Source organism: Callithrix jacchus, chromosome 12, assembly GCF_049354715.1.
Source record: "Callithrix jacchus isolate 240 chromosome 12, calJac240_pri, whole genome shotgun sequence".
NCBI lineage: Eukaryota > Metazoa > Chordata > Mammalia > Primates > Cebidae > Callithrix > Callithrix jacchus.
In genome coordinates this window covers 95,397,182-95,417,017 of record NC_133513.1, presented here as the reverse complement: position 1 = coordinate 95,417,017, position 19,836 = coordinate 95,397,182, and the positions used below count along the sequence as shown (strand labels likewise).

The window sequence follows — 19,836 nt, the reverse complement described above, 5'->3', positions numbered from 1 at the left end:
ATCTTCGACAGGGCAGCACCAGGCAAAAGGGGGTGAAAAGCTCTTTATTTGAAGCTCCAGGGTGGGGCAGGGCACTGGCCTCTCACCAGAGGACCCCACGGTTCGGTTTCCCTACCGCTCAGTGTCAGGCCCCAGCCACACAGTCCAGCTGTGCTCCGATTGGCAGAGTCAGACCTGCAGGTTGACAAAAGGTGCGAAGCCCGCCATATCCTGCAGCAGCACCAAGGCCTGGTGCAGCGGCGGCTCCACGTCGATGTCCACGCCGCGTTTCCGCAAGCGGCTCAGGCTGGACTCGGCCACATGGTGGCAGTGCCGCACTCGCAGCGAGCGCAGCGCCGGGCAATACTCGGCCAGTGTCCTGAGGGAGGAGCAGGATGAGGCTAGCGGCAAGAGGCCACCACACCCTTGGTGGGGCAGGGTGGGGGCCCGGGCTCACTCAGCCTCGGACTAGCTCCGGCAAAATCCCGGTCTCCGTCCAGTTCGGGGCAGGGGCATACTTTTTCCGTCCCACACAAGGGAGGCGCCTGGATTGGATTCAAGGGAGGCGGAGACTTCCTGTCTCATTTAAGGGGGGAACCTGTCCCTCAGCTCCGCCTAGAATTGCAAGGTTTCCCCCTCGTTGAAGAAAAGCCAGAAGTCGACTTTCTATGTGAAATCTCCCAATGTGTAAATACTGGTTCAAAAAGTTTTTAAACTATGGGCTCTCTGGCCTAAGGGGGTCCGGAAGGCAATCCTAGAGGATTTTTCTGTTCAGAATGGGGGTTCTGTGGTTGGCAGGAAAATTCAGAACCCTCAGTCCGTCCTTTTAGCAACTACAGCCCGCACCATACCTTCAGAGGCTAAGTGAGACTGCCTTCCTCCCACCCTCCCGCCCCACCAGGCCCAGGCACCTGACACCGTCGCTTCCGACGCGGAGGCAGCCGGTGAGGTCAAGGTGCTGGAGTTCTGGGCAGTTCCGAGCCAACTCTTGAACCGCGGTGTCCCCCACGTTGGCGTTGACGGCCAGCGAGAGGCTGCGGAGGCCAGCGCCGCGCCTCTGCGCTAGGTACACGATGGCCTCGTCCTTGAGCTGGCGGCAGGCGGTGAGGTCCAGCTCCTCCAGGGCCGGGCAGCGGTCGGCGAGGCCGCGCAGCGCCAGCCCGTCCACCCAGTCACAGTGCGCGAGCGACAGGCGCTGCAGGCGTGGGCAGCCCTCGGCCAGCGCCCCAAGCGCCCGGCGACTCAGTTGCCCGCAGCCGGCCAGCGCCACACTCCGCAGCTGCGGGTTCCGCGCTAGCACCGGCACCAGATCCTCGTCTGACAGCCATTCGTGACACGGCGCTAGCGCCAGCTCCTGCAGCCCCTCGGCGTCCCGCAGCAGCCGGGCCAATGCGGCCCGTGGGATCTGCGGACCCACCTGCGGGCGAGGAGGCACCCCAACTCTCAGCCCGTTCCGCACTCCTCAGCCGCCTATGCGCCCGTTCTTTCCTGGCAGCCGCCTGTTCTCCCAGGGGAGACCCCCACATTCCCTGAGTCGCTACCCAGTATTCGCCCTTTGGGAGTACTCCCTACTGCGTGGATCCCATCCCGGGCAGCTCCGGTGGCCTAAGGGGGTCAGGAAGGGCAAACAGTGGGGCTGGGGGCTGGCCTAGAGGCGGGGCGGAACTCAGGCAGGGGCGGAGCTTCAGCCCCAGGCTCACCTGCGCGGCGTCGAAGCGACGCAGCCCGGCCAGGTGAAGCTGTACCAGTGCCCGGAAGGCCCGGCTAACGCGCTGCAGCCGGAGCAGCTGGCGCAGCGGTACCCGGTTCAGGACGTGAGGGAGCAGCACGTCTTCCCAGGGCAGGTCCAGGAGCCTGCGAGTAAAGGGGCGTTGGCACTGGCATCCCGGGGCCACTATTACCTGCGAGTCCGCCTCCGTTATGCCCCTACGCCCAAGCTCCCAAGAGCGGCCCCCGGCCCCAGCCCCGGCTCGGCTCCCTTCTCTCAGGTTCCTCTTTCCTCTTTCCGTCCCTCCGGTGCTCGGTACCTGACGGCTCCGGGCTCTTGCTCCCCTCCGGACGGCTCCATCGGTGGCTCCTTCGGCTGTCTATTGCGCGTGCGCAGTACGCTTTCCTCGCTTTGGCCTTGGAGTGGCCGAGCCAAACCCGCCTCCTTGGCCTGTAGAGACAGACCGATTCAATCGAGTACCGTCTCACCGAGGATCCGATCTGAAAGCTTTTCGGATGGAAGCCGAAACGTAGGCGGAACAGACCGGTGGTGTAACATTAGACCTCGCCTTCTCGGCTACAGGGCTTCAGGCCCGAAGCTGGAGAAAGCGGTGGGCATCAGAGACTGACTGGCTTCTGCTGTCCTCTTGGGCCAGTGGCCGCCTCTGAGCGAAGTGGTGACGGGAGGAGGAGCAGGCAAGGCCAAAAGCGGAGGGGGCGGAGCCAGGACTCCTAGGTTACCGACCTCGCCTCTGTCCTCTAGTCGCATTTAGCGACTTTGAAAAACGGGGAGAAATTATCCAGGCTCTTACTGTCTGCCACTTAGCAGGTGTTCAATCAGTAATTGTTGAAATAATGAATGAATGGGCGAGGCTATAATTTTTCTTTCATCAAGTAAACCTGCTCAAACTTCCCATTCCTGGTTAATTGTGAAGAGCTATCCAGCCTCTTCCACTTCGATTTAGTTTGGGCTGCGTTTCCGCCGCGGGAGAGAGACGTAGGGGGCGCGAAGAAGGAATTTTATTTCCAACTGGGTCCCTTTTATTTCCTCCAAAGGTCCAGAGTCCTGAGAAGAATGAGAGCTCAGCTCAGCCCTCCAGAGGTTGTGCTTCTTGGCTGGCCTTGGGTTTAGTCGTAGTGTCTGGGGCTGGGTCCGCCTTGGGGCAGTGACGCCCCAGACCTCTGAACTCAGCTTCTGGGCTGCCTCTCACCGCGTCCCCACGTCTCAATCCCAGGCTCCGCTATGAGAACCCCAGGAATAGTGCCTTCCCCCATCATCCACGGGATGGGTGTGAGGGAATGTGAAGGATGCGAGGGCCATTGCACCGCTGACGATCTGGCGCTACTTCGGTGCAGCCGATTCAGTGGTTCATCACAACGAAAACTGCTTCTTGTCTGTTATTTCGTCATTGCTTCGGGCACCTCTGAAAGGTGGACAGGTCTGTGTTATCACTCCATTTTAAAGATGGGGGCACCGAGGCCCTGGAGAGGAAACGCCTTGTCCGGAATCCAGCCAGACGGGAATAGAGAATCCAGACATCTGGTTTTCCCAGAATTCCACGTTCCCCCAACCCGCAAGGCAGCGAGAAGGGAGAAGCTAGCAGCGGGGAAGGACCAAAAGGGGGTCAAGTTAGGTGAGGGCTTGCTACCTCTTCCTCAGCCTGCTTGGGGAGGGGACAACTGGGAGGACAGACCCCTGCAAAGATCGAGCCACGTGAGAGCACGCATCGCCTCCGGCCGCGCGCCTCGTCCCCCTCCCCTCTTTGTTCGCACCTCTGCGCCTGCGCAGTTCGACAAATCTGGCGCTGTCCCCTTCAGCACCACGCGGAGTCCGCGCCGCCCCACCCCGCGGTGAGCCCCGCGCGCCCCCGCCTCTCACGTCCTCGCGCCCCCTGACTGCCCTAACAGACCCCTTCTTCCTTCCGAGGTCACCATCTGCCCGCCCTGGCCCTCCTAAGGAGAGTAGTTGCCATAGTAACTCGAGCGGCGCTTTCTTAAAATAGCAGGGCCCCCTTCTACCCTGGCCAAGGGCACAAGGGTTGCCTGTCCCTCACGTATTCCAGTCCCGAGGTCATCCCATCTAACCTCTTACACCTTGGCAAGGGTGACGACACCTAACTCAGGCAGCAAGGAAGTTCTTCCTGAAGTCTGATTTAACATTCCCCTGCTGCATCCCGGGAGGGTGGTTAGGGTTGGGTCTCCTGAGTCCGAGACTCAAAACCCCTGGCGGGTTCAAGAGGGTGTTCCCTAGATCTCCTTTCCATAGTTGATGGTCTCCTGGATTTAGGGGGCGGGTCCAGTCTACACCCATACCGTGTGCTTGGTGCGGCCGCGTGCTCGTGGGGGCGGGAGCGCGTGTGGCATGTAACAGGTCATGTGGCAGCCTCCTAGGGACACGCGTGGGGTCTGGGGCGGGACACGCGTGTACAGCCGGGCCTTACGTGTGGCTCGAGGGGCGGTGGGCGAGAGAGACGTGGACACAAGTGGGGTGGGGCACGTGAGGGTCTGGGGAATAGAAGCAAGGGTTTCATGCGTCCTCCTCCTGGTCTGGGGTGGGTCTTAGGTTGGCGGGAGAGCCCAGCAGGGACCTAGCGACAAGGGGGTGCTGGCAGCCTCCAGGGCTCCAGGCCCTGGGAGAGGGCGGGGGCTGGGGGGGGATTAGCGTTGCCTGTGCGGTGCGTAGGGGGTAGGGGGAGGGACTGAGAGGCGGGCGGGCCTGGAGCAAGCGGGAGCCGCGCTTCCTTCACAGCTGAGCTGGGCCCAGCCTCTCCTCTGTCTCTCCTCGGTCTCAGCTCTGGGCGAGCAGCGGTGAGTACTGAGGTGGCGTTGAGTTGGGGCTGCACTGGGTATGCGCTGGGACCCCATTGAGCTTCCAGAACCTGCCTGGCAGGGTTGCTGTTCCTGACCTCTGCCCCTCCCCTGCACTGCCACCAGAGGCCCCCTTACCCGGTTATGGTCTCTCTTGGCCCGGACAGGATCCGTCATACCCCTGGGGGACGAGGGAAATGAGGAATATGGTGCAGGTTCCCCTCAAGAGACCCCAGTGACTAGTGGGGGGAGGGGAGGGTGTGTGTCCCTGCTTGAGTGTGTAAATGTACATCTGTATGTGTATGTGACTGTGAGTATTAGGTATCTGAGTGTCTGATACACCTGGACCTCTGTGTGCACTGGAGGGTAACAGCCTATATATATATATTTGGGTACCTCTTTGTGTGTTACTGTTTGATGATGGTGTGTGTGTAAAACAAGCATGTGCCTTTCCATTACACACATATTTGTTATGACTATGAGAGTGCATGAGGGTGTGTCTTTGAGCAGTGTGTGTGTCTGTGTCTGTGTATGCCAGAGGGTGTTACCTATGAATGTGTTTGACTGTGTACTGATATAGTTGTCCTTATGTATGTGTGTGTGCATGTGTGTGTATATGTGTGTGCCTGTCTGTACCTGTATGGAGAAAAGAATGTCCCTGACTGGGTGTGGTGGCTCACGCCTGTAATCCCAACACTTTGGGAGGCCGTGGCGAGGGGATCCCCTGAGGTCAAGAGTTTGAAACCAGCCTGGACAACAAGGTGAAATTCCATCTCTACCAAAAATATAAAAATTAGCCAGGTATGGTGGCAGGTACCTGTAATCCCAGCTATTCAGGAGGCTGAGGCAGGATAATCACTTCAACCTGGGAGGTGGAGGTTACAGTAAGCTAAGAGCACCATTGCACTCCAGCCTGGGCAGCGGGGGCGAAACTCCACCTCAAAAACAAACAAAAAGAATGTCCCTTTCCCATTCTGTATACATATATCAGGGGTAGGAGCCTTTGCTCAGGCCTTTCTCCCTACCTCCATGCTGTGCCTCTTAGCCCTTCAGCATCCCTATATAACCCCTGGTCTTCTTCCCTCTCCTTCCAGAAGACCTGAGTTTCCCTTCCCTGAGTGAGGGGACTCCATAAGAAAGACTATAGGGGTCACAGGACTGTGTGATGGTGACAGTTGACTGACACCCTTGCTCCAGAGGGTGGGGTACCAACTTCCCCATACCAGCAGTAGCCCCAAAGTACCAGTAGCCCACTCAACTTCTGAAGTTGCTTCCTCTTTCCTCCCAGGGTGATGCTCAGGGCCCCAGGCAGAAGGAAAGGAGCCAGGGGCCCACCGGGTGTATAACTCTTTTCTCTTCAGGCCTCTATGGAAGTAGCCCCCAGGCGTGGGATCATTGATCTCATATTCCCAGGGTGAGCTAGGTCCCTGGTACTCAGAGTCTGCAGCCAACTTTCCCTTCCCTATCTCTGCTGTCCTGTCCATCTAACTCCTTGGCAGTTCACCCCATGCTCCCCTTCCTCTCTTACAGGCCTGTCTGAAGAGCATGCAGCCCCCTTACTCCCCGCCTGGCCTCGCCATCCCTGCCCCCCCAGCCTGACCCCCGGCCCCAGCATGGCCCAGGGTGCCATGCGCTTCTGCTCAGAAGGCGACTGTGCCATCTCCCCACCACGATGCCCACGCCGCTGGCTCCCCGAAGGCCCGGTGCCCCAGAGTCCCCCAGCCAGCATGTATGGCAGCACAGGGTCCTTGCTACGGCGAGTGGCAGGTCCAGGTCCTCGAGGCCGGGAACTGGGACGTGTGACAGCACCCTGTACACCTCTGCGTGGTCCCCCCTCACCCCATGTTGCTCCGTCACCCTGGGCACCCTCTTCACCCACTGGGCAGCCCCCTCCTGGGGCCCAGAGCTCTGTGGTCATCTTCCGCTTTGTGGAAAAGGCCAGCGTGAGGCCACTGAATGGGCTACCTGCTCCCGGGGGCTTGAGTCGGAGCTGGGATCTGGGTGGGGTTTCTCCCCCCAGGCCCACCCCAGCCCTTGGGCCTGGCTCCAACCGGAAGTTACGGCTGGAAGCATCCACATCAGACCCACTTCCAGCCAGAGGAGGCTCGACCCTACCTGGCAGCCGGAACCTTATACATGGGCCACCAGCCCCACCCCAGGTTGGAGCAGATGGGCTTTACTCCTCTCTCCCCAATGGGCTGGGGGGCCCCCCTGAGCGCCTGGCCACACTCTTCAGAGGACCTGCTGACACTGGATTCCTGAACCAGGTATGCAACTTCCCCTGGGCTCCCCCAGCCCCCAGTGAAGGGCCAAGGTTCGGCCCCCTGTCAGACACAGACTTGTCTGCTGGTCACTCTGAATCCTTTAATCTGTCCTAAATCTGCCTCTTTCTTGCCCTCTGTCTCTATGTTTCTGCACCTCCATCTCTGTCCCTGCATGTTTTAATTTGTTTCTGCCCTATATTCTTGCATCCTTGTATGTCTGGCTTTATCTCTGGGTGCCTGTGTTTCCCTCCTTGGCTCAGGGGGATACCTGGTCCTCCCCCCGGGAAGTTTCCTCTCATGCCCAGAGAATTGCTCGAGCTAAATGGGAATTCTTCTATGGCTCCTTGGACCCCCCCAGCTCAGGTAAGGCCTGGGACTGAGGCAAGGAGAACAGGGCAGGGCCTTCTACACAGCGGCTGAGGCTTGGTAGGGAGCCCTCCTTCAATCTGCCGCAAATCCTTGGAATTGGCTCTTGAGCCAGCCAGTGCTTCCCCAGGCCTCAATCTTTCCATTTGTGCTATCATGGGAGGCTGGAGGATAGGGAATGGGTGGGGCACCTGGAGGAAGCTGAAAAATGGAGGGTGGGATAGCAGAATATTGGGGGGCATTCCAGGGAGTAGAAAAGAGGCTCATCAGTCTCAGTGATTCCAGCATTTTGGGAGGCCAAAGGAGGAGGATTGCTTGAAGCCAGGAGTCCAAGACCAGCCTAGGAAACAGAGCAAGACTCTACAAAAAATTTAATTAGCTGGATGTAGTGGTATGCATCTATAGTTCCAGATATTGGAGAGGCTGGATGGGACAATCCCTTGAGTGCAGGAGGTCAAGGCTGCAGTAAGTTATGATTGCGCCACTGCACTTCAGCGTGGCTGACACAGTGAGACCCTGTCTCAAAAAAAAAAAATTAATAAAAAAAGAAAAGAAAAAGGCTGGCTCCCCTGGCTCCTTAAAGCCATTTGACAAGAACTTGATTTAAAATGAGTTCCACTGGCACCAGGAACAAGCTAAGTTTGTAGCAGGAGGAATGGTGATGAGACAGTGAGAGAACTTCCTGCCAATATGAGGCAGTGGGCAGAGCTCCTAGAACGGGATTAGGACAGGGAGCTGAAGTGGCTAACCTCCTGACCTGGATGCCTATGTACACACTACAGGTGCTAAGCCCCCAGAGCAGGCCCCCCCATCTCCACCTGGGGTGGGCTCAGGGCAGGGCTCTGGGGTGGCTCTGGGGCGAGCGGCCAAGTACTCTGAGACAGACCTGGACACGGTGCCCCTGAGGTGCTACCGCGAGACTGACATCGATGAGGTGCTGGCTGAGCGGGAGGAGGCCGACTCGGCCATTGAAAGTCAGCCCAGCTCTGAGGGCCCACCAGGCACTGCCCACCCACCTGTCCCCCTGCCCAGCCCATGCCCTGGCCCTCATCCCAGCCTCAGCAGTGGTAATGAGGATGAGGACGAGGATGAGGCAGGCGGGGAAGAAGATGTGGACGATGAAGTGTTTGAGGCCTCTGAAGGGGCCCGGTGAGTGGGGGAGTGGGAGAGGAAAGTGGCTTGCTCCTTCCCACTGGCCTACAGGCAGAGCTGGGGTCAAAGGGCCTGGGATAGAGATGGGGGTAGGGCTGACAGGGCAGCGTGTGTAGCAGGAGATTCTAGACAGAGGCCTGAGACCTGGCAGAACAATGGGGATGTGGGGAGCAAAGAGGCAGGGGTTCTAGCAGAGCAGGGACAGAGTGGAGTGAGAGGTCAGAGGACACAGTCATGCCCAGGAACACAAGTGCATCAGTCTGGCTCCTGGATCCTGGTAGGAGAGTGGGGAGTGTGGGGACATTCCTTTCTGTCTCACACCCCAGTGTCGCTTGGAGCCTCATCTTCTCCTAAGATGTTGCCAGAAATAGAAATGGGATGGCAGGAGGGAAGCGGATCAGGGAAAAGGAGGAGAAAGGGAGATTAGCAGGGAGGGAGGCAGAGGAGAGGGGACTGGGTGCTGAGGACTGGTAGGGCTGGTGGGCCCCAGGGGGCACTGAATAGCTTAGCCCCCCTACCCTAAAGGCTCTTTTTTGTTAGTGGGCTGGAGCCAGTGAAAAGGGGATGATAATCACTTAGCAGAGACTGTGAGAGTTCAGTGAAATCCTGCCCAAGCCCTGTGATCTGGGCCCCTAATCAGAGATTCTCCCTGCCCCTGCAGGCCAGGGAGCCGGATGCCTCTCAAGTCGCCTGTGCCCTTTCTACCTGGGACCAGCCCCTCAGCTGATGGGCCTGACTCTTTCAGTTGTGTGTTTGAAGCCATCCTGGAGTCACACCGGGCCAAAGGCACCTCCTATACCAGCCTTGCCTCGCTGGAGGCCCTGGCCTCACCTGGCCCAACCCAGAGCCCCTTCTTCACCTTTGAACTGCCTCCCCAACCCCCTGCCCCCCGGCCCGACCCACCAGCTCCCGCTCCACTTGCCCCTGTTGAACCAGATTCTGGTACCAGCTCTGCTGCTGATGGTCCTTGGACACAGAGAGGGGAGGAGGAGGAGGCAGAGACCAGAGCCAAGCTGGCCCCAGGGAGGGAGCCCCCTAGTCCCTGCCACTCAGAGGACAGCCTTGGGCTGGGGGCAGCACCCCTTGGCAGGTAAGTAATTTCTTTTGTCCCGCAGACTTGAGGCCCCGAGGGCTTCAGAAACAGTTGCTGTAAGGGACAGATCCTGAGTGTGAGGATTAGTTTATAATCTCAACCCCTGAGTAGGGTGGTTAGGGGATGCAGATCTTATTTTCCCATTTGGAGGATGACTGCCATCAGCTGTGAGGGGGAGTCCCTTATAGCACCCCTCTTGGTCTCAAGTCTGGTGGCTTGAGAAAGCATGATTCAGCACTGAAGGATCCCTGGAGAACACCCTTCTTGCTCTCCTGGAGGACCCTTTCTTCCCTTGACAGAGTCTTTAGCCTGCTCAGAATTCTTATAACCTTGCCTCCACCCAGCCTGGAGGCTTCACCAAAGATGCAGCCACCAGGCTCTCCCACTGCCTCCCTGCCATGTTGCCTCTGCCCAATCAGGCATCTCTCGCCTAGCTCCAGGAAGTCCTTTCACAGTCTAACCTTTCTGCTCTCCCCTCTGCCAGCTACCCTCTCAGTCATGGAAGCCATGGCAACAGGAGGGGGTGGCCAGGGAGACAGGGTTGCCTAGCAACCAGGAGTTTCCGGCCTCTGTCTCTGGGGTGACAGGTGGCTTTGTGAGTAGAGCAGCTGGGGTAGGAAGGGGAGGAGAGAAAGGGATGAGGGTATGCACCCTGACCCTTTGCCCCCTAACTCCAGAGCCTGCTTCTATGTGGGTAGAGGGGGAGCACCAAGGAGAGGGTCTTCTCCCTAAAAGGCAGGCAGGGGAAAGCCTTGGGAGCAGTGTCACTGCTGCCCTCAAATCTTTCCCTGGCCCTCCACAGTTCCTCCATGGCAGCCTATCTATTCCATCTTTGTCCATAGTCTCAGAGACAAAGGACTATTTTCTGTGTATGGCCAGGGTGGGGACAGAGAATCTATCTTATAGCAAATGTAGGCCCCTGGGAACTTGGGGAAGCAGCCAGAACTCCCACAGTAGCAAGATGCATATGGGTTAGATTTGAGGCAGGACTTCCATAGAGAGTTGGTAATGATGGAGTAGGCTAATGGAGAGAATCTAATCTTCTTCCCTGGAAAAAAGAGGAATGTTTCCCCCATGTCCCTCCACTCCTGCCCCTTCTCCATCTTCTGGGCCTGGAGGCAGGAGGGTCTGGATGGCCCCTAAGGACCCTGCCCCAGCCTGAGCTGGTGTTCTACCCCGGCAGTGAACCACCCCTGAACCAGCTGGTGTCTGACTCAGACTCAGAGCTGGACAGCACAGAGCGGCTGGCCCTGGGAAGCACAGACACCTTGTCCAATGGGCAGAAAGCAGACCTGGAGGCTGCACAGCGCCTGGCCAAGAGGCTGTACCGACTAGATGGCTTCAGGAAGGCCGACGTAGCCCGGCACCTGGGCAAGAAGTAAAGCCACGAGGCTGGGACTGGGGATGGGGGCAGAGGGAATGTATCCTGAAGGCAGCTCTCCATCTAATGCCCCAGGTCACTGGGTAATCCCCACCTGCCCCCTGCACTTCCCCCTGAGACCCTACCTGTCTCTCTGTCCTGCCCACAGCAATGATTTCAGCAAACTGGTGGCTGGGGAGTACCTCAAGTTCTTTGTCTTCACGGGCATGACTCTGGACCAAGCTCTCAGGTGGGTATTGACCCCTTGAAAGACAGCCCCCACTCTCCAGGCTTCGTTTTAGGGCCTCAGGATGCCTCCTTTGAGCTCCTCTGTTTCCCCCAAGCTGCCCTGACATCACACTTCCCAAGCTGGCTGGGGATGGCCAAGGGCCAGAGCTGCCTGGTAAAGCAACCTTGGGTAGGGTTGATGGGTGAAGGGTCAGGAGGGCATACCCTCATCCCCCTTCTCTCTTCCCTTTCCCACCCCAGCTGCTCTACTTACAAAGCCACCTGTCACCCCAGAGACAGGCCAGAAACTCCTGGTATTAGGCAACCTTCTCTTGCCCCTTCCCCAGGGTGTTTCTGAAGGAGCTGGCCTTAATGGGTGAGACCCAGGAACGAGAACGTGTGCTGGCCCACTTCTCCCAGCGATACTTCCAGTGCAATCCTGAAGCCCTGTCCTCAGAGGGTGAGGAATTCGGAGAACAGGGGTGTCCTTAGCTGGCCATGGAGGCAAAATGGCTGGGCACTGTGTGTGCATATGCACAGGGAATGGATGTACGTGTGTGCAGGCATGTGTACTTGCATGTGCACAGACAGTGCTGGCATGGCTGCATGGATGTGGAACTACACATGTGGGCAGGCTTATTGCTAGGGTTGAGTGTGTTGTGAAGAGGCAGGAGTGTGTATACCTGTGCAGGCCAGTGCTTGGCTGGAGTGGGGATTCTGTTTGGCTGCGATGGTCTACAGGACTGTGCTGCGATTCACTTCCTTGTGGTCCAGGCTTAGAGGCAAGGGAGCAGTAGTGGGGCAGCCCTCAGTTCCTAAGGGAGCCAGGGACAGGTCCTGAGAAGAGGAAGAGGAAGGATCTGCTAGAAGAGGAGCTCTTTGTAGGGAGGGTTCACTAACCGGGTTCAGAAGGTAGGAGGGTGTGGTTGCCAGCCAAAGTGGGTGGGGATGAACTGGGAAGTTGGGAGAGATGACTGTGGGAAGGGTCCCGGGGAGGCAGCCAAGGCTGAAAGTCAGCTCTCCTCTAGACGGCGCCCATACGCTGACCTGTGCGCTCATGCTGCTCAACACCGATCTCCACGGCCACGTGAGTGGGGGGCGGGCGGGCAGGAGCCCGAAAAACCCCTGGCTAGACATGCAGGACCTGGGAGGCCGAGGACCCTTCAAACTCACAGGCGTCTGTTCCCTTCCTTAGAACATCGGGAAGCGCATGACCTGCGGGGACTTCATCGGGAACTTGGAGGGCCTCAACGATGGCGGCGACTTCCCCAGGGAGCTGCTCAAGGTGGGGGGCGGGGCAGGGTAGAAGTTGCTGGAGGGGAAGGATGGAGTACCCAGTTGGCGACAAAGTCCGGAGTCGGAGTCGGAGGGAGGGCAGGGCTCTGGCTTGTCGGCCAGTGTTCCTGCTGCGGGAGCCTGGGCTCTAGTGACTCAGCCTGGGGACCGCCCCCTTCCCTGGCCCCACGCGCAGGCTCTCCCGGTACATGCGCACACGCGTGCGGTCGCGGCTGGTGTGGGGGGGAGGGGACCCGGCTCCGGAAAACACGCGAGCAGGCGGCACGGCCCCCTGTATTTGCCTTCATCAGTTCCCCTCCTCCAGTGTGAGCTGAGGTGGAAAGCGGCCCGGGATTGGGTGGGGAACACGCCACACTGCTCCCCCACAGTGTGGACAGCCAAAAAGACCCTCCTGGTGTTGCTGTACTGGAGGCACCCACAGAGAGAGGGGCCTGAGAGGGACTAAACTTTTCTAAGGTCTGACTTGAGTAAGCGCAAAGCTGGGGCTGGAAACTGCTTTGTGGCTCCCTTGTGAGCAGGCCATGCTCCCAGGAGCCAGCTCCATGGCTCGCATCCGAGGGCCCAGATACCACAAGGGCTGGGGCCGGTGGGAGGACAAGGGGTGGCTTGTCCGGTGGGTTCAGTCCTCTCCCTGATTCTGTGGTAGTATATCCAGAGAGGCTTGGACTCACTAGAAGAAATCCCTGGGCTTGGACAAAGGTGTCTCTGTGCCACTACATACATGTAACAGCACAGGAGTGTCCCAGGGCGTGTCTGTGAGCCTGAGGTGCTGGGCTACTGAGTTGGAGTGTATCTGAGCAGGGAACGTCCATGGTGAGTGAGTGGGGTGTGTGCTTGAGTTCAGTTATATCTGTGTGCCCCGGCATTGTGAATCAAGCATTTGTATGGCTTCGTGTTTGTGCTTTAGGGCTTACGATTTAGAGTGTGTGTCTGAGTTGGGGTGTAGGCTGGGTGTTTATGTGTGGTGGGGTGTACATCTTCGAATTGGCCGTGTCTGAGGTATGCCATATGCCCGTGAGTAGGGGGTGTATGTTTGTGAGCTAAAGATTGTAAGTTTTGAAGTGGCCATCTGAATGGGTAGCGTTTCTGAGTTGGGGTGACTATGAACTGGTATGTCTGGTTGGTTGGGGTGTATGTCTGAACCGGGGTGTGTTATGTGGGTTAGGATCGGTATATGCGGGTGAGCTGGATGAGGCCGGGGTTGTTCCTTGGCTGCCTCCATTCTCCCTCGAGGCGCCTGGCTCAGTGGAAAAGGGCCTCGGGGAGGCAGTCCGACCTCTCCCCTTCTACCACCTCAACCCAGACGAGCCAGAAGGGAGTTCCAGACCCTGCCGGGTCCGCCCAACGTCACAGCCCCGGGCCTAGCGTCGCCCAGAGCTCCCAGCCTCCCTGGAGCTGCCACCCACGCTGGCCTCCCCAGGCTCCTCCCCGTGGCCGCGTGGGGAGGGCCCCCTTCGCGGTCGGGAGCCTCCATTTCATGCGGTCCCCGCCCCCAGCCCTCGCCTTCCCCTTCCAGTCGGCGCCCCCCTCCCGCTCTCGCCAAGCCGCAGAGCAGACAGCGCCGCCGCCGCCGCGCACTCAGTGCGTCCGTGAAAGCCGGGCCGGCTCGGGCCGGGCCGCGCCGCGCCGCTCGCGCTGGCTGTCGGGGGAGCGGTCCGCGGGCCGTCCGGGCGGCCCGGGCGCCGAGGGCGGGCGGGGGCATGGCCGGGGGCCTCGGCGCGCCGGCCGGGCCAGCATGATCGGCGTCAACAGCATCCACAGCAGCGCCGGGCGGCTGCGCTCGCGCTCGCTGTGCTCCGTGCGCTACGGGCGCACCCACCGCGGCGCGGAGACCCTGTGCTACGGCTGGCCGCAGCGCTCGCGCAGCCTGAAGCCGGTGCTCTACACCGACCTGGTGGTCAGCCGCCTGCAGAGCCGCAAGAAGAAAAAGGCGGTGAGGGCGTTGGGGCCGCGGCCCACGCCAGGCTGGGGGCCGACGGAGGGGGAGGCTTGAGGGAGGCACCGAGGGCGGCGCGAACGGAGGGCGAAGCCTGGTAGGGAGAGAGGTCATGGGCAGCCAGAGGTGGGCATGGGCTGGGGGGCAGGGAGGGCACGACCCTGGGACCAAGGTGGGCCTTACAAACCGAAGAGCGTTTTCTAGATTGAATATGACTTGGGGCCCACCGATGGGATTCAGGGCGTTCGAAGGAGGGGTGGTGGTGGCTGAAGCGGGTCCTGAGACAGGGCAGGGGATGAACTGGAAGTCTGGAAGGAAGGATTGCAGGTTGGATCTGGTGGCCACTTCAGCCTTCTGGCAAGACAGTTGGGGAGTGAGGGTTGAGGGTCTGAGCCATGCTGGGTTTCGGCTGGGTGTGTGCTGGAAGGTCTATGTGTTGATTTGCTTTGGCTGTGCTGGGGGCAGTGGGGGGAGGGTTGGAGGCTGTGGGGTACACCCATCTCCAGACAGGGTGTGAACAGGGTGCCCAGGTGGGATGCCTGGTTTGCCTTGTGGTTGAGCATGGCTGTGGGCAGTGAGAGTCAGACTGTGGTTTGTTGGGAGGAGTGAAGGGGAGGCTGTGTCCCATCACAGGGAAGGTGCCGACGTCACCACTGCACCCAGCTCACACGCAGGCAGCATCACACGCCACACACTTAGCCCAACATGCACATGCTGGGGACACACCCACTCACGGACAGGCTGATGGAAGTACCCCCACAGCTGGAGGTGCTGGCATGGACCCATGTTCCAGGCCATTCTGGGGAAGAGGGATTTCCTGTGCCACTCCTGGAGCCTATTCTCTTTTCTGACCACTCCAGGACCCCCAAATGTCCTCAGGCCAACTGCACAGAGGGGAAGTGGCTGGTTCACATCGCAGAGTTTGGGCTGTGCAGGGATTGGAAGCTAAAACTACTGCATTTAGATGAGTGTTCACTACCCAGTGACCAAGTGTGCATGTGGGCAGGACACTGGACCACCCTGACATTTGGCTTGATGGGGCTGTCAGGGTTAGGGGGAGGCCTCAGCCTGTCTGGTGGTGGGAGCCATGACAGTGTGTTCTCTATTGTGAAGAAAGGTGCTGAGAGGGCAAGTCCCCGATCGTGGGGCCTCAGTTTCCCCATATACTATGTGTGGGCTCATCCTGTGGAAACAGGCCAGAGTGCATGGTTGGGGGAAGGGGAAATTCTTGGGCTGCTTTTCCCCATTCCCTCCAGGGCTGTGCTTCTCCCGCCCAGGATCTGAGCAGGACAGCCCCTTAACAACAATAAAGATAATAATAGCAACAACCATTTACTGTGCGTCAGCCTTGTGCCGGGATGCCCTGTGCTAACTGCCGGTGCCCACGTGTTACTACGTTTGTTCCTCTCCATGGATACTTGCCCAAAGTCATGCAGCTCAGGTGGTGCAGCAGCTGGGCCTGGGTCTCCATTCCGGAGCCTGTGTTCTTGGTCACTATATCTTGCTGCCCTTTCCCCCTCATTCTGGCTCATCTCCCAAGTTAGAGGGAAAGGCTCTAAGCTCTGACACTGGGGTACTGACCCATATCCCCTGATTTGTTCCCCCCACCCCCCAGGCCTTGTACAGCTCCATCAAGAATGAGAAGCTGCAGTGGGCCATGTGAGTCCAGGGGCTGCATGGTGGGGCTAGGACGGGGCATGGGGAAGGGGCTGCTTGGGGAGGCTGAGAGAGCTGTGGGGAGCCCTGGGGGGGCAGAGGAGGGAAGTGAGAGGCCATGAGAAGCAGTGAGGCTGTCTCGCTTCCTTCTTTGGAGATGTCTGCCTGGATTTGGGGTTCTGTATCTTGTCTCTAGCTGGGTTGTTATGACAAGTGGGTTGGGGTGGGAGGAGAGGTGCTGAAACATCAAAGCGGGGGGGGGGGGTCCCCTGGCACCCATGGTGAGAAAGCAGAGGCCTCTGGAAGCAGGGCCCTGACCAGCCACACAGGAGGCCCTCTCAGGTCCTAGGGATTCCAGATGTCATAGAACAAAACAAGTAACCATGCTCTCTGTTCTTGGCAGCCCCCAGTAGAAACAGAGAGACTCATAGTAAGTCTTGGAAGAGTCTAGTCTAAGGGAAGAAATCCAGTTTGGGCCTTGGGGCCCCCAGTCTGAGGGCAGAGCCCTTATCTTCATGGTTCATAGATCACTCATATTTGCTGGTATCCACTGAGACTCTCTCACTGCCCAGTTAGCTGGGAGTTCCCAGTCATTGGAGATCTCCAGGGAGGTGCAGCTCAGGATTAGGGTGCCAGGGGGGATCGGGGAAAGCTTTTGGAGGGTTGAAACTGAGGCAGATCATGAATTTGGGGCAGCATTTGGGAAGAGAAAAGGGGAAGCTGGAATTTGGGATGAGGCAAAGGTGTGGTGGCTGAAATGAGTGTGGGGCGGAGGACCACTGGAAGTAGGCCTGGCAGAGATGGAGATAAACAGTGTTGGGGGAGATGTAGTGAAAGCATGTATGGGAGGCAACGGGGAGCTATTGCAGATTCTTGAGCAAGGGAGTGACAAGATAGAATCCAATTTTGTATCTGACCGAGCCTGTAGACCAGGATATATGGGATTGGGAGGGGGCACTAGGAAGCTACTTCTTCCATCTGTGACCATTTAGCCACAAGCCATGAGGAAAGCCCGGGGCTGGATGTGGTTGAGCCAGCAGAGGTAGCCCCGGGCCTGTCCTGGCGGAGAGGAGTGTGAGGGCTGCAGGTGTGCAGCATGAAGAGTATAGTGCTGGCCTATTCCTGGGAGGTAGGGACAGTGGTGGCTCTAGGCTGGGGCGCTCTGAGGGAAGATACATGCTGTCTCGAAGTACCCTGCTCTGAGAGGGCACAGCTACATGTTGGGGAGGCTGATCTGAAGCGGGAGACATGGCAGGACCCTCAGATTGAGCCCTGCAAGCCACACACTTTGGGGGAGCTTTCCAGGATGGGCAGAGGCCTGAACTGAAGGGGGGGTCGTGGCTCCACGGCCAGCCCCCTCTGAGGTGATCACACCTGCAGAGACGAGGAGGAGCTGAGACGCTCTCTGTCTGAGTTGGCCGACCCCAACCCCAAGGTCATCAAGCGGATCAGCGCGGGCAGCGGCAGTGGCTCCAGCCCTTTCCTGGATCTGACTCCCGAGCCCGGGGCTGCCGTCTACAAGCACGGGGCCCTGGTGCGAAAGGTGCACGCAGACCCTGACTGCAGGAAGAGTATGTGGCCCAGCGGGGGTGGTCTGGGGGATGGATGGGAGTGGGCCTGTTCCAGGACCCCCTGACCTGTCTTCTCTCCCTGCAGCACCTCGGGGCAAGCGGGGCTGGAAGAGCTTCCACGGGATCCTCAAAGGCATGATCCTCTACCTGCAGAAGGTGTGGGGCCAGGCCAGGGGGCTGGGGCTGAGACTGAGTTGGCTAGTGGGTCGAGGTGGTGGTGGGTCGGAATAGGAGGGGCTAGGTCAGGCTGCATTTGGGGCCAGGACAAGATGGGCACCCCTGCAGGAGGAGTACAAGCCTGGGAAGGCCCTTTCAGAGGCGGAGCTCAAGAATGCCATCAGTATCCACCATGCCCTGGCCACTCGTGCCAGTGACTACAGCAAGAGGCCCCACGTCTTCTACCTGCGCACGGCCGACTGGCGGGTCTTCCTCTTCCAGGCCCCGTGAGTGCCCTCCTCCTGCTCATCCCGGACCCCTTCCCCCAGCTCCCATCCTGCTCCCCTCCCTGTCCCTGCATTTCTTCATTCCTTCTCAGGCTATGCCTGAGCCAGGACTGGCATCCTGGGACAGAAACCCTGGGCCTAGGTCCCAAGGGGCTGTGCTGTCTCCCCAGGAGCCTGGAGCAGATGCAGTCCTGGATCACCCGCATCAACGTGGTGGCCGCTATGTTCTCTGCCCCTCCCTTCCCAGCTGCTGTGAGCTCCCAAAAGAAGTTCAGCCGCCCTCTCCTACCCAGCGCTGCCACCCGCCTCTCCCAGGTAGCCCCAGTTTGATCCACCTGGTGCCAGTGGGATTAGGGGGTTAGGCTCAGGCCCACTGCACCCAAGACTGCTGTATATGATCATGGAGATATTCCTTCCAACAGGATGCTGGCCACAGGAGTGAGATCCAGCCCCCACTGGATCCCATTTGCCAGCTGGGAACCCAGACAGAGTAATTTGTTCGTCTAAAGATGGAAGGGGCATCTTACTAAAAATCTGCACAGAGGCACTGTCTAGGGCAGTGACCCTGACCATGCCTCCCCCTGGCCACTAGGAGGAGCAGGTGCGGACCCACGAGGCCAAGCTGAAGGCCATGGCAAGCGAGCTTCGGGAGCACCGGGCTGCCCAGCTGGGCAAGAAGGGCCGGGGCAAGGAGGCTGAAGAGCAGCGGCAGAAGGAGGCCTACCTGGAGTTTGAGGTGAGCCTCCCAGCCTGCACCTCTGTCCACACACGCAGGCCATACTAGGGTGAAGGACATGGACTCCCAAGAGTGGAACGGGCGGAGGTCCTTGGGCAGGTTGCTTAATCTGAGCCTCAGTTTCCTCCTCGGTGTAAAAAGGATAACACTCCACACCCACTGGGGTCTGAGGTGAGGCGTGTGCCAAGTGCTCCATTTCCCCAGCTCTAGTAAAGGCTCCAGACACATTCGGTTACAGACGATGGTCCCAGGAGAGGCCAGAGAGGGCACCAGCCTGCAGGGGACGATCTCACAGTCCTGGGAGGGACCCTGCCATCTCCTACCCTGCTGGCAGCCCTCCCAGTTCCAGATAGTGGGGTGGGCAGAGGGCGGAGAACAGGCTCTCATGGCCCCTGCCCCTCTGCCTAGAAATCCCGCTACGGCACCTACGCAGCACTGCTTCGGGTCAAGCTGAAGGCAGGCAGCGAGGAGCTGGATGCAGTGGAGGCAGCACTGGCCCAAGCCAGGAGCACGGAGGACGGACTCCCTCCTTCTCACTCCAGTCCCTCTCTGCAGCCCAAACCCTCCAGCCAGCCCCGGGCTCAGCGTCACAGCTCAGAGCCTCGGCCAGGGGCAGGCAGTGGGCGGCGGAAGCCCTGAGATGAGGGTCTGGGTGGGGGGTGCCTGCCAGGCACCTGTAGGATGCCATGGCCCTGCCTGAGCCCGGGCCGGCCTCGGGCCACCCACGAGGGCCTCCCGGCCTAGGGCCCAACCGCGCCGGACGCGGTGTCCGGGGCAGGGCAGGGCTGGGGCCTGGGCCTCAGGAGCCTAGGCTAGGGGCGCCTCCGAGAGCCCCTTTTTGTGATAATGTTTTGCACTTTTCGTACAGGGTGGGCGGGGATGGGAGGGGCTCGCGCCCCTGAACTTTTGATGCTTTTTTTTGTGTGTGGGAGAGGCCTGATGCCATTTCTGCTTTCTGCTGAGACCACCCCCACCCTGACACCAGCAGTCCCCTCCATCCTGGGTCCTGGCTTGGACAGAGGCCAGGATTTGGGGCTGAGCTGGTTTCCCCTCCTTCCTCCCCAAGGGCTCACCCTCTCTCTTGCTGAGGTGGAGGAAGGGCATCCATGCCAAGGCCCCATACCTGGGCCGGGGGCAGCACGGCCTGGTTTTCCCCGCTTCAGTGGGCCCTGCCCTTTGTACAGCCTCCACCCCCATTAAAACTGCTCTGGACTTGCTGGCTGGGCCTCCTCCTTCTCTTC

At 59.4% G+C, this 19,836-nt stretch overlaps 2 protein-coding genes across 6 annotated transcripts; one reads left to right on the top strand and one right to left on the bottom strand.

The window, feature by feature from the left end:
* Positions 1 to 28: 28 nt before the first annotated feature.
* Positions 29 to 2,073, bottom strand: FBXL15 (F-box and leucine rich repeat protein 15). Its single transcript, XM_002756556.7, has 4 exons — positions 2,007 to 2,073; positions 1,680 to 1,833; positions 891 to 1,396; positions 29 to 358 (listed from the first exon to the last, which is right to left on the bottom strand). The coding sequence occupies exons 1-4, from the start codon at positions 2,045 to 2,047 to the stop codon at positions 169 to 171; spliced, it is 891 nt and encodes a 296-aa protein (XP_002756602.1). The 5' UTR covers positions 2,048 to 2,073; the 3' UTR covers positions 29 to 168.
* A 1,164-nt stretch (positions 2,074 to 3,237) lies between these two features.
* Positions 3,238 to 19,812, top strand: PSD (pleckstrin and Sec7 domain containing). Of its 5 annotated transcripts, none has more exons than XM_035268914.3 (18): positions 3,238 to 3,320; positions 4,436 to 4,494; positions 6,025 to 6,761; positions 7,019 to 7,121; positions 7,907 to 8,273; positions 8,938 to 9,366; positions 10,553 to 10,747; positions 10,899 to 10,979; positions 11,305 to 11,417; positions 11,986 to 12,044; positions 12,153 to 12,242; positions 15,805 to 15,848; positions 17,226 to 17,416; positions 17,502 to 17,572; positions 17,702 to 17,859; positions 18,030 to 18,174; positions 18,452 to 18,595; positions 19,004 to 19,812. In XM_035268914.3, exons 3-18 carry the CDS (start codon positions 6,108 to 6,110, stop codon positions 19,232 to 19,234), a joined length of 3,075 nt encoding a protein of 1,024 aa, XP_035124805.1. In that variant the 5' UTR covers positions 3,238 to 3,320; positions 4,436 to 4,494; positions 6,025 to 6,107; the 3' UTR covers positions 19,235 to 19,812. The 5 variants fall into 5 exon arrangements, with proteins under 5 accessions (XP_035124805.1, XP_035124804.1, XP_078202512.1 ...); XM_035268913.3 differs by lacking the exon at positions 3,238 to 3,320 and adding an exon at positions 3,472 to 3,537; XM_078346386.1 differs by lacking the exon at positions 3,238 to 3,320 and adding an exon at positions 4,020 to 4,174.
* The last annotated feature ends 24 nt before the right edge of the window (positions 19,813 to 19,836 follow it).

What these genes read in the sequence shown, in the direction of transcription:
- PSD (XM_035268914.3), top strand. Translation starts at nt 6,108, where the DNA reads ATGGCCCAGGGTGCCATGCGCTTCTGCTCAGAAGGCGACTGTGCCATC. An exon ending in ACACTGGATTCCTGAACCAG is followed by an intron (nt 6,762 to 7,018) that starts GTATGCAACTTC and finishes TCCTTGGCTCAG; the next exon opens with GGGGATACCTGGTCCTCCCC. An exon ending in GAGAAGCTGCAGTGGGCCAT is followed by an intron (nt 15,849 to 17,225) that starts GTGAGTCCAGGG and finishes TCACACCTGCAG; the next exon opens with AGACGAGGAGGAGCTGAGAC.
- FBXL15 (XM_002756556.7), bottom strand. Translation starts at nt 2,047, where the DNA reads ATGGAGCCGTCCGGAGGGGAGCAAGAGCCCGGAGCCGTCAG. An exon ending in CAAGAGCCCGGAGCCGTCAG is followed by an intron (nt 1,834 to 2,006) that starts GTACCGAGCACC and finishes CTTTACTCGCAG; the next exon opens with GCTCCTGGACCTGCCCTGGG. An exon ending in GTCGGAAGCGACGGTGTCAG is followed by an intron (nt 359 to 890) that starts GTGCCTGGGCCT and finishes CTCCTCCCTCAG; the next exon opens with GACACTGGCCGAGTATTGCC.